The sequence below is a fragment of the Sinocyclocheilus rhinocerous genome, unplaced genomic scaffold (genome assembly GCF_001515625.1).
Source record: "Sinocyclocheilus rhinocerous isolate Xijiao unplaced genomic scaffold, SAMN03320098_v1.1 scaffold1508, whole genome shotgun sequence".
NCBI lineage: Eukaryota > Metazoa > Chordata > Actinopteri > Cypriniformes > Cyprinidae > Sinocyclocheilus > Sinocyclocheilus rhinocerous.
This window is the reverse complement of record NW_015660889.1, coordinates 180,007-193,270: the sequence shown is the minus strand read 5'-3', so window position 1 is coordinate 193,270 and position 13,264 is coordinate 180,007. Positions and strand designations below refer to the sequence as shown.

Sequence of the window (13,264 nt, the reverse complement as noted above, 5' to 3'; positions counted from 1 at the left end):
CTTAACAACAGTTTGAAAGGAGTTTCAAGCTCCGATTTCAAGTGTCACTTGTGCTTTTAATCCTTTTCACTCTGATCGACTCAAAATATGCCTAGTTTAAAGCGGTTCTAGTCTTACATTGAGATATTTGCCTTGATGAGAAACTTTATGTGGTTCATTTACTTCATTGCAGTTCTGCTGCTTCGTGCAAGAGATCGGTTGTCATGCTAACTTCTAGAATTATTCAAATACAGATTCAATTCATCAGTGAAAGTCACATTAATTACATGATGTGAGTGAATAAAGCACATTATATAGTGTTGCATGAATGAATCTGAAAGAGAAGAAGAGAAAGTAGAGGACTGAAGTGATGGTGCTGATGAAGCAAACACGATAGCTTTCTGTTACTGAATGGATGGATATAATTTTTCTCCAGTTGGGGTAAAATGTGCAGAAATAAATGAAAATTAGCCTGTGCTATTTTTAACCCTCACTGTAGTAAGGGTTAAAAATAGCACTGGCTAATTTTGGATGTGTCCTTTAGATGTTTTTAAACGTGAAAAAAGTAAAATGGGAACAATTTTGCATCTGCATGGGCTCAAAATAGTTCCCCCTCTTTTCCAGCTATTATATGTATTTTGCTTATGCAGAAGTCTAAAATGAGCAAAGTGCTACATTTAGATGTCATTCAGAGCTATAAATAGCACCCTGGAAAACATTTCAATAATGTTCTGCATGTGAAAACAATGATACGGTCAGACGTTCAGGCATTACGTAGACACGACAGGATCAAAAATGCTGACGTAGAAATAATACAATTCTACATTTACATTTAGAACAAGACGAAATAACATTAAAAATATTTGTTTTTGTGCATAAGGTCATTTCGATGGGTTCTGGGTATTTTTGTACAGCTTTAAGTTATTTTTTAATATTTTACGTTTGCTTGGTTATTACTTGTGAAATATAATTGTGTTATTTGCTTTTGTTATTTTAAATATGAAAGTTTTTATTCATATTTTGAACTGGTTTTTAATTTCATATATTTTTTTTGTAGTTAGTAGGGTTAGTAGGCTAACTGTCAGTTGCTTTTGTCATATATATATATATATATATATATATATTTATATTGTATATATTTATGGTAAACTGCAATTATTTTACCATTATACATTTTTAAATGTATTATGCTGAATATATAAAACATATTTAGTGCCATTAAATGTATTTTAACCATTTAAAAAAAGTAAAAACTGCATGATTCATGGAATCAGTTGAACACTAAAAATGAATAAATGTGATCGATAAATATTTATATGTACTTATTAATGTTATTTATCTTGATGTTTACCTAACCATGTGAGTCTTGAATAACCTTTTAAAATCTTAAAATGCCTGATCAGCTATTAAATTTAACACTACATAATCATTTGGTTCCATTCAAATTTTTCCCACCCTAGTGTTTTTTTGTGGTTGAGCGGGAATGCTTTTAAATATTTGTTAAAGCACACTCTTCACAAAAAAGGTTTTTCATCAGCATCTGTGGTTTTATGAAGAAGCTTTAACATCCAAGGAACATTTTCCTGTTCTTTATAGCAGAAAAAGGTTCTTCAGATCATAAAAATGTTCTTCACACCAAGACAAAATTGGTTATTTTTAAGAACCTTTTCTTGAATGGCTCTTCAGTGCCATCGATGTGAAAGCCCCCTCTTTGGAAGAATTAATTTTTATTATAAGAGCATAGACAAGAAGCCAGCAACACTGTGATAAAGGCATTTTGCAGCACACTTCTTGCATGGTTAATGTTTATCTTTTGAGGAAATAATTTGAATACCAACTATATTTCCATGACAGTTGTTTGAATGCCACACATTTTTGCAACATGGCTAACTCAGTTAATAACTTCTCATAAAATGGTTTGAGTCACACAGATGACTTGCGCAGGTGTCCTTCCCTCTTTGAACTTTAAAGGCACAATATGTAAGATTTGTTTTATTAAAATTTCCAAAAACCACAAGAACAGTGTTATATATTTTGCTGACTTGTGTACTTACATTATCCCAGATGTTTAACCTTTTCAGTGGTGAGTTTAAAATATTCTAGCGGTCCCCCAAGAATGAGTTTTTTTTTTAGGCGACCGCTATTTTAGAACGTTTGACCTTACTGTTTCCATGGCAACGCGTCATGCTTGTCACGTGACACACAGCGGCCACAATAACACTGTATGACTGATAAATCGCTTTTATTTCGTTTTTCATTTTTTATTCAAAATATTCATAAACTTGCTTACCATTTCATTAACAATCTGATATTCCGATTCACAAATATGTGTAAATGAGTGTGTTTTGTCGTTTAAAAACCTTTCTAAATGATCTTGATCGTGAACTGTAACGTGAGATGGGCGCAGCCATGTTCGTTCGCGCTGCAGTTCAGAGAGTCATGTCAGTCGGATTTACAGCACGTGAATTCATCAATTTCTCCCGAAATACATGCAAATATGTGGCCGGTGAACTGGGAGAAGAATAGAGTGAACTTTATAGTTACTTACACTATGTGTATCTGATATTAATAAAACACCTAGGCAAATTATATTTGAATGGATTGTTATTGCTGCTTCCATAAACATCCGTGTGTATTTTACGAACTTTAAATGTATTGTTTTACTAGTATGTATATGTATTTAAATGTCTGAAACCTAAAATAAACATGTGGTTAAAAACACTGCATAGTTGTGATTATATGACGAAGTGACATTCCAACCTCAGGCTGCAGACATCCACACTCTGCTTGCTTCTTTTGATCTCAAGTGAGTATTAACTACGGCTACTCACAAATCAGGCAACCAACTGGACCTTATTTACACACGACACTGCTCCACTGATCATGTGCTCGTTACTCCACTGCACACCTCAGATCACTTCCTCCTCACTCTTAACCTCAACATGGTTCCTGACACAACACATACCCCTACACATGTCACTTTTCGACATAACCTACGCTCTCTTCCGAACTGCACTTATCTTATCATAACTGCACTTATTTTATCTTATTTTTTCATTAACTGTTCCCTCCTGGTGGAACTGCCTGCCCAAATCAATCCGAGCAGCTGAGTCCTTAACCATCTTCAAGAAACGACTAAAAACACATCTGTTCCACCTTTATTTGACCCTCTAACTCTAACACTTTCTATTCTATTTTAATTCTACTTTATCTATATTTATCTTTTTTTATTTTATTTTATTCTTTATTTAAAAAAACAACAAAAAAACAATCACTAGCTTTCTATTTTTTCTATTCTACTTGTTTTTCCCGAACGTTCTAAATCCCATATGTGGGACTGTACTCCCAGGGGCACGAAAATAAAAATCCCATATGTGGGACTGTACTGCTCAACAGGTTATTTAATAAATCATTAGCTCATCCATGAACATGATTTCTGCCCGAGTCCCGTCGGATTGCATCGGCTGTGAGGATGAAGACAACTCCCATGATTCCACACTCAGTCACGGCGTCATCAAATTACGCCTTTGTTTTTTTGTTTATTTTGAATGCGCGCCCTCTAGCGGCGAAAATGACATATTGTGCCGTTACCTTCAACTTGGGTATAATTGACATGTAGAGTTAACCAGAGCTTCGGAAAGAATCTGATCAACAATTTGCTTGCATCCTTTTTAAGGTGACCCGTAGGAGGCCAGCACGATGCATTTAGTTATCTATTATAGCCTATATTTTAGTAATAATATGTAGATACAAAATGATGCCGTTCCAGGTACAGTCAATTTGAATGCAACAGTCCACATAATTGGATGCTTGTGTATATTCTTTCATGAAAGGACTTGCATGATTCCTGTCTGATAGGCACCCTGATGTTTTCATACAGATAGGCTTTCATATATTTCATGAAATCCCACGCTTATACTGAAACTGTATTATCTGTGCATAAATCAAAGTGTGAGAATATTCTCTTTCAGTCCTTAAAGGCAGAGTAAGTGATTTTTCAAAAACACTTTAGAAAACTGATTCGGGCCGAATCGCAAAACAAACTTGTAGCCAATCAGCAATAAGGGGCGTGTCTACTCGTGATGTGGAGGAGAGCGCGTTCAGTGCATGGGACGGACATTAGCCGAGCCGAGCGACAGAAAGATAGAGATGGCGGATAAAAAACAAAAGAGGAAAACGTCTGCGGAACGATAAGGCAAGAAGTAGGACCCGTGTAAATATCGGATCAGCTTTCCAGCGCTGGAGAGAACTGAAGGAGCGGAGGCCTGCGATCGGACGCCGAGGTTGCTATGTTTCTTCTCAGTAGGTGAGTAACACCGTGTCTACAACAGCTAAAGTCTGCCTACACTGGACGCGATCAAACGACCGTTGAAAACCATTTGAAATTTGTGTCATCACGTCATAAATAGAACCCGGCAGCAGTTTTCTGTCGGGATTTGTTGCGCCGCACTGCTCACGTCCGTAGACACGGTGTAACATTGATTTTGCTTTGCTTCACAGAACTAATCGTTGCCTGGGTTGCGTACGTATATGTGGGGCGGAGCTATCAAAATAGGGGCAAGACCCTTTTGGGGTAGGGGCGTGTTTGTTTTGGTGATTTCAAATATCAACATTGGCTACCAGAAATCACTTACTCTGTCTTTAATGTTGCAACTATGAGCAATTGCTACGATGGCTGTCACTTATAATGAAACCTCTGTTTAGCAAAATTCCCTCCTACATAAATTCCCTAAAAGCTCTCCGCAATAGCCACTTACTTTGGATAGCTGAACAACAAATATGACATCATGCACAAAAACAAGATGATTTCATTTCTAAATTAGATTCGCTGAAAAGAAATTACGCATTGGTCAACGTTGTTTTATATGCAAACATCAATTTAGGCTAATGGGCGCACAATGAGACCTAACAACAGAACCAAACTCTGCATTTCTCACTCATTTTTGACTTGATTCAGAATGACAAGAGTTAAAACATCCATTTAATAATCATATTTACGTCTCAGAGGTCTGACAAATCTGATCAGTCAGTGTCCCTATTATTCCAAAGCATCACATTCCAACTACGTTAAATATGTTACTTCAAGATAATCTAGACACTATAACTATCTCAAACACCATCGAAATATGCTACCTGGTACATGCACTTTCTTCTGAGGCCCAGGCGGAAATGCATGTGATTTTTAACTTAAAATCTTCCTCTCCACATAGCGAGCTGTTAAATCAAGAACCGCTGTGACCGGATGAGTGAAGCAGATCGATTCATGACTGAATCGCTTATTCAGAATGTTTTTTTTTTTTTGGTAAGAATTGAGATTGCATTTAAAAGAAAGATAATCTAGACACTATAACTATCTCAAACACCATCGAAATATGCTACCTGGTACATGCACTTTCTTCTGAGGCCCAGGCGGAAATGCATGTGATTTTTAACTTAAAATCTTCCTCTCCACATAGCGAGCTGTTAAATCAAGAACCGCTGTGACCGGATGAGTGAAGCAGATCGATTCATGACTGAATCGCTTATTCAGAATGTTTTTTTTTTTTGGTAAGAATTGAGATTGCATTTAAAAGAAAATATATATAAATAAATAAAAGGAACTGGACTGAATTAAGCTGCATGGTTGTGATGTTAATGATTAGCTTTATCTAGCATCTAAGTCATGTTTTCATTGAAAACTAAAATATATTCCAAAACATGAGGTGTTTCCATAGAGCAGTTGAGGTTAAATGTATTTGCAAAAATATGCAAAATGTGCAGGTGTGACCTTTAGGTAAAATCATATCACATTATGTCACCGACAGAAAGCATTACATTAATACTGGATCTAAAACAGTAAACTCAATCACAAAATAATAAATAAAAATAAACAACACCACAGAGACACATTTGAAAATGTACAGAAAACACTTTCCTTTACATGATACAGAACAGGAAATGTTACAGTAACAATGTTTATGTACTTATAAAATATTACATTTCCATTCAATTCTTAGTCGTTATTTATTTCAAATGTATGTCTTTTCCTTTTGACAACGTTCCCAGCGATTGCAACATTTTCCATAGCTTAAACTGTCAGCTATTTGAAGGCAGTCAGATGACTTGTTTTAACTAATAACTGCCATGTGACATTTTATGGGAAAACTAATTGTTTCAGCCAGTACAGAGGCTCAGGAGTCTTTTGCATGTCTGAACTTCATTCACATTCAAAGTGTTTTGCAATTCAGAAACAAGTTGGCATTTTGTCTCAGACGCAGCCTGAAAATCCAGTTTACAAATCATTTAAGTCAAAAGGCAGAGAAAGACATCTTTCATCGTCACATCACTTTCGGTGCACACAGCGGAGAAATAATTTAAATAGTTTAGACGGAACATTGGTGCTCAAAATGCTACCGTTCCCACGATAGATCAATGCGTACAATGCATAAACATTCAAACACAGCATCTGAAATGTTAAACAAAAATCAACAAACAAATCATATATAAGAATCTGTGAAGCTGGGACAAGCACTTTCGGTGCTTTGATCCAATCTATCTTCAATGTAGATCTGTAACAGACTATAGAAAGGCTGAATGAACCTGAATTTGAACTGCTACTGACACAATAGGCCACTTCATTCTTAAGAAAGAGGATCCATGTTTGTGGAACGTGGATGGCGGTTTAAGAAAACCACATAGTTTGCTTTTAGCAAGACTAGTCTTGCACATTTTTATAAAAAAATGACAGTCAAGCAACACTTGAAGTACAAGTATCGAGTGCTACTCAAGTTGCAACTGAACGTTATGACTAGTTTATGTTTATTTATCTACATACTGGGGTTAATACATCTAAAGAGGCTCCTTAGCCCTGGTCCGAGAGGTCTGTGGTCATTTTGTCCAGACAGTCCCTCAAAAAACGTAATATGAATAACACATTTTCCAGACTTGTTAAGATAAAACAAACAGAAACTTAAGATAGACTTTCTATAATTTAAAATGGCATGATCTGAAGTCTACCTACGTTAAGTAGGTAACACCGTTTGCTCTGCCGTCTTAGGCCCATTCCAAAGTTACTTGGAGAGGGTCAGATGACCCTTCCCAGCCTGGCAATGTAAAAAGCGGAAAGTGCAGTCTTTCCTAGATAGAGCCGTTTACATCCTCATGGCTTTTCCTATTGAAATCAAATGGAAATGAGATGTAAAACTTGGAGAGGTTGAAAACATTTACTAAAAGTAGTACAAAAACATTAGGTCATAGCAGAAAGACAAGTAAACATGTCCAACTGAGGCAGAGCGTGACATAATTACAAGGTTAGGGCCAGTAAGGGTCTCTCATTATAGGGATGTATTATGCTGGCTCAGGTGTCGGTCAACTTCCTGCTGCTTTCATCCTTCTGAATTTCCCTCGTCATTTTTGACCTTTCTAAGCCCTTTATTACGGTGTCTCTGAATGGCTTTCCAGATACGACACAGCGATCCTCCCCTATAGTGGGAAATAAATTAAATATTAAATTAATTGCAGACTTTTTCTTAGAGACAACGAGTAACTACAAGTGTTCAATCCTGGGAAAAAGTGCCTAGCCCATAATGTCTGAACACTAAGCTTCTAATGGTCTTAACACAAATTACTTGTAAGGAAGTCAGCAAGAATTAATCAAATGCATTCCTTAAAAAGCCATTGCTGTCTGTCAGTTTTTGTCAGAATACAGGAAGTTTGATTCAGAGTAGTTCGGTGGATTTAGGGTATATGCAATGCACCAGAGCGGTGTCTGAAGATCTGGTGAGAAATACAATAGTGAATTTATTTCTATCACAGTGAAGCATGGAGGATGATGCTTTGGAGTATGAAAGAATATTGCAGAATGGTGTGCTTCCCACAACTGAGAAGTTGTCTAAAGATGAACGATCAGATGTTATTTTTCAATAAGAAAATGCTCCTGTCTACACTGCAAAGACAACCATAAGTGGCTTGAGAAGTCCATTGGGATGTTTTGGCTTGGTTGGAATCCAGATTTGAACCCTATAAAGAATATTTGGTCTCGCATTAAACTCCAATTAACTGGGAGACATTTTTCAACTACTCATTCAATTTTGAGTCTTCCTGTAAAAAGTAGGCACGTTTACCCACACAGCATAAACATTTAAAGAAAACAAACGGAAAAGCTGCTTAGTACTCAATAAATTTAATTCTCGCAAATTTCCTGACTAATGATTTGTGGTTAAAATTGTATAATGTGCACTAATAAAAGTACCATTTTGGCTTTGCCTTTTTTTTACACCCAGGAGTGTTGTTCACATTTATAAATGTTAAATATACAATTTACATGAAGTCTATATAAGTTTATATAAAGTCTAAATATCCCTTATTATAATATTATAGAAGATTTAAATAAATAATTGAAAAAAATCAAAAGTTCGGGGTCTGTAAGATTTTCTTTTTAAAGAAATTAAAACTTTTATTCAGCAAGGATGCATTAAACTGACCAAAAGTCCCAGTAAAGGCATGTATAATGTTAAGAAAGTTTTTTTTTATTCAAATAAATGTTGTTTTTTTAAACTTTCTATTCATTAAAGAATCATGATTTTCACTAAAATATTAAGCAACACCACATATATCAACATATAAATAAATATTTCTGAGGGGCAAATCAGCATATTAGACACTGAAGTAATGATGGCAAATTTCCTGACTAATGATTTGTGGTTAAAATTGTATAATGTGCACTAATAAAAGTACCATTTTGGCTTTGCCTTTTTTTTACACCCAGGAGTGTTGTTCACATTTATAAATGTTAAATATACAATTTACATGAAGTCTATATAAGTTTATATAAAGTCTAAATATCCCTTATTATAATATTATAGAAGATTTAAATAAATAATTGAAAAAAATCAAAAGTTCGGGGTCTGTAAGATTTTCTTTTTAAAGAAATTAAAACTTTTATTCAGCAAGGATGCATTAAACTGACCAAAAGTCCCAGTAAAGGCATGTATAATGTTAATAAAGTTTTTTTTAATTCAAATAAATGTTGTTTTTTTTAAACTTTCTATTCATTAAAGAATCATGGTTTTCACTAAAATATTAAGCAACACCACATATATCAACATATAAATAAATATTTCTGAGGGGCAAATCAGCATATTAGACACTGAAGTAATGATGCTGAAAATTCAGCTTAAAAACCTTAAAATAAAGCTCTTTTAACTTGTAATAATTTTTCATATTACTGTTTTTACTATATTTTTGATCAAATAAACGCAGTCTTAGTGAGCAGAAGACTGCTTTCAAAAACACATCTTACTCATCCCAAACCTATGAGCTGTAGTGTATATAAATATTAGAAATATTATATATTAGAAATATTACATATTATTTCATTTATTTACTTGTTCCAGTTATTTATTATATTTAATATTATTATACTTATTACATTTTAAGTGTGGCTTAGGTGACTAAATAATTAGGGCCACTTTATGCAAAGGAACAGAATACACAATCAATCAACAGTTACAAATTAAGCCCTCACCTAAGCCTCAGGCAGCGCAGGTCTTCTATAGTAACATCGCAAAGAACATCGGTGACCGTAAAATCTTCCTCAACAAACTGTCAAACACAGACAGAAACCACAAGAACTTGGCATGAATCTTCCGTTTATTTATTTATGGAAACTTCAAACAGTGAGTCATTTTGTAATCGTGGGAAAGACACAATATAGGCAGTGTTTATGGTGATATGTTTCACCTTGTCTATGGTCTCAGAGTTGGCACCCTGCTCCTTCAGCCAGTCAGTGAGCTTCTTGTCAGGCTCTGGATGTGTGGCTATGTGAAATATAGAGGGGGTTGAGGATGTCTCTGTTGAGGGCAAAGGAAGGATGTAGGAATATTAAAGCACAGATGCCAAGATCTGCATTTTAAGACTCACATTCGCATTTGAAATCAGTCACTTATTGGGTTCTGTATTATTTAGAAAGTTGCCTGTGTAGGCAGCAGACAGTACGGTGACTCACTAGTTTTCTTTTAACAGAACTTGTATTTGCTTTGTACTATAAACTGCTCGTAAACAACTCTAGAGGTCAGAAAAGGATACTGGAAATCAGATAGAGGTGAGTTGACACTTTCTCTATTACCTTAGCACACAGGCATACATATGATTTCAGTGTAAATAAATACAGAGTAAATGGCTTATAAGCGAGTCTAAATCAATACATGCGTGTGATTTAGTTACACAACTAACCTGCAGCAGGCTGCTGTCTGATCTTGATAAGCTCAATGTCGTGTAGCCGCTGTTGGAGAGTCTGTCTCAGTACCTGCTGATATTCTCTCTCCTTCTGTACCAGTTCTTCAAGCAGCCTGAAGTGGCAACATTACATTGAGACACTCTCACGCAAACTATTCAAGCATCATGAACATATTCTAGTCATCTAAGATCACATTTCACTGACTAAATCCAACAAGAAAAGACATTTAAAAATCATCATAAAACCATTAAACTCCATAATTAAAACTAGAGGCTTATCTTGCATATAATGCAAAGAGTAACAATAATCTGTGCTGTTCTTCACAAAAATACAAAGAAAAACAAGTAAAAAAAAATTGAATGAATTATAATAGAATTTCAATTTTTATGTATTTTTATTATTTTATTTTATGTATGTATTTTTAAAACATATTGGAATATAAACATATTGGAATATATAAAATACAGACTATGTCAGGGTTCTGCCCTGACACTCCGTTTGTCTTGTGTTTGTTTCGTGTTGTTTCATGTGATGTATCTTGTCTTGTGTGACGCACATGGCTTTGTTGATGTTTTTGTCAGCCATGTGCTTCTCTAGCCCCTCCTCCTTGTTTCCTCTTTACCACACCCTCTTGTTAGCCCTTGTTGGTCTAATTGTGCTCACCTGCTCCTTGTGTGCCTTCCTCCCTATTTATTGTTCCCCTTGCCCTCTTGTTTTTGCTGGTTCGTGGTCATTCTTACACTCACTGTCACTGTTTTTGTATCCGTCTGTGGATGTGGCGGAGTATGTTTTCCTGTCTGTTTGGTCTTGTGCCCTAGTCTTGTCCCTTGTAATTCCATGTTCTTGTCTTGCTCCTTGTTTTTTTTGGATTTAGTCTGTTTTTGTCTCTTTGCTTTTATTTTAGTTTTCATCTAGTTCTCCTAGTTCTGATCTTTTGTTTGCATTTTTGGTTATTTTTGTAGGTTAAACTAGTAATTATCTCTAGTGATGGGAAATCGAGGCTTTCTGAACCGTTTGAGGCTTTCATGAAATTATGCCAAAAAACGGTTCATTACTCGAAGCTTTTAACACAGTGCGCATTAGCGACATCTGGTGGTCAGACTTGGTTTCTCCACCAAATCTAAATAGAACATGATAAAATGCAATAGAGGTGTGACGTGCATTCAGTTTCTGTCTGGTGTTGTGGTTATTCTAAACTATCCTACTAAGTGTACACACACACACCCACACAACCAAGTCAATGTAAAGTCAAACACAAGAGTCATGCGAAGTGTTGATTTTTTCAAACCAGCTGTCTCGACCTTCAGATACTGCATGATGTTCGAAGCTTCAAACGTCAACAATCACGTGGTATTGTCATTTCGATACAAGCATTGGCACAGTGTGTGATACAATAGTGCTTTGAAAACTGCATCGGAGCCTCGGTATCAATCGTCCCATCACTACCTGCAAGAAAGAGATAAGGATTTGATATCTTCAGTTAAGTGAGCTTCCTGAGACTGTTTATGTTGATACTTACCTGTTTGAGTTGGCATTCTATTTGTGGAAATAAAGAAGCTTGTATAACCTGTACCAACCTTGTTTGTCTCAATCCAGTTGTGACAGAAGACCAGACCATACAACAGACAACACCGCAGACTGAGCTCCATTTTATTTGATCCTGCCGCATTACTCTATACCCGTTCTCAAGATGGCCACCCAATTGAGGAGTATTTAGAGGAATTTATCGGACTCGCTCATCTTGTGCCCTGGAGTGATGGCACATTGAAGACTCTTTTCTGGCTTGGACTTGATGACCATCTTTTGAATCCGGTCTCTGTAACAGATACCACGTTCCCTTACTCAATATATTGACCATGTGTTGTGGCTGGGTGGTTCCTCCCTCACCGTTGGTGAGGTTGATGAAACCACCATCACCACTCAGCCACTGGTACCTCTGTGCAAATCTTCTCCAGCTTTCAGCCCAGAACACGCTCCTGAGATAATGCTCCCTATAACCTCAGCCAAGAAAAGGAGGCAGAGAAGAAGTAAGCACTCAGAGTCGGCCTCTAGCCACTGTCCAGAGTTGAGCGATGGCTCTAACTCCTGACCAGAGTCCGGTGCAGGCTCCAGCCCTTGACCAGAGCTCAGTACATGCTTTAATTTTTAAACACTGTCCAGTACCGACTTCAGCATCTGAAAAAAGAGGCAATTTTCCCAGTGCTCAACCGGCATCCCGCTCTCTTCCCAAAGCTCATCGTGGTTTCGAGTATCAATACATAGCCCCTTTTAAACCAACACATGAATGCGCAATTATCTCAGATAACTCAATCCAGCCAGACTAATCCTCAACAACAGGTGCGTTCAAAGAACCGAATTAGCCAGATCCTGATTAGCGCGATCTCATCTTGGATATGACATTTCATCTCGGATGTAATAAGCGACGTACGAAGAACGGGCCCCTGCTTTTGCCTTTCTCGTTATTTACCTAGTATGTGCACGAAATGGTGGGCAGGCATAAACAGGCACCGATGTAGAAGCAGGCATTAAACTTCTGCGGAGGCGGTGTTTAGCCCCATTATTACGTCATATAGTGGCACATTCCACAAGCTGTCTTTTTGCCAGAATGGCTTCAATATAAGCTGTTTTTAGACTAACGAGAAAGTTTTGAGTTCTGAAACTTACAGGATGTTTTTATGGTACAGTGACCTCTTATATGTCAAAAGATCAAGGGACTTTTGATTTCTCAGTTCATGACCCCTTTAATGTATTTGTTCCACTTGTGTCTGCTTTTCTTGTTTCAGCTGCAATCCAAAAAAACTCGTACAGTCAATTAAATCTGTACTGCTTCACTCATGTACTTAGCTGCATCTTTATATTGCGACAGACCTGTCAATAAACCCAGCCATCGTGTCCATCTGCCCTCCGTTGAGTCCTGTGACAAGACCAGACAGCCTAACCAGGAATTTAGCACGGTCTACACCGCAGAGGATTGGCTATACCTGTTGATACTCACCTATATTGTCCCATTGTCTGCTCCTTGGCTCTCTGCAGTGTATTTTCCCCACTTGTCTGGAATCCTCATGTCCT

At 36.6% G+C, this 13,264-nt stretch overlaps 1 protein-coding gene across 7 annotated transcripts in view; it reads right to left on the bottom strand.

Annotated features, from left to right (window-relative positions):
* Positions 1–5,863: 5,863 nt before the first annotated feature.
* map3k15 (mitogen-activated protein kinase kinase kinase 15) overlaps positions 5,864–13,264 on the bottom strand; it is a 34,004-nt gene continuing 26,603 nt past the window's right edge. For 5 of the 7 annotated variants that reach the window (XM_016535288.1, XM_016535289.1, XM_016535292.1 and 2 more), the window contains 4 exons: positions 10,192–10,307; positions 9,700–9,809; positions 9,485–9,561; positions 5,864–7,440 (listed from right to left, as the gene is read on the bottom strand). In XM_016535288.1, the coding sequence (XP_016390774.1) occupies positions 7,344–7,440; positions 9,485–9,561; positions 9,700–9,809; positions 10,192–10,307 (400 nt within the window). In that variant the 3' untranslated portion in view covers positions 5,864–7,343. The remainder of the gene's footprint in view (positions 7,441–9,484; positions 9,562–9,699; positions 9,810–10,191; positions 10,308–13,264) is intronic. The other 2 variants (XR_001638175.1, XM_016535290.1) reach the window with 2 other exon arrangements.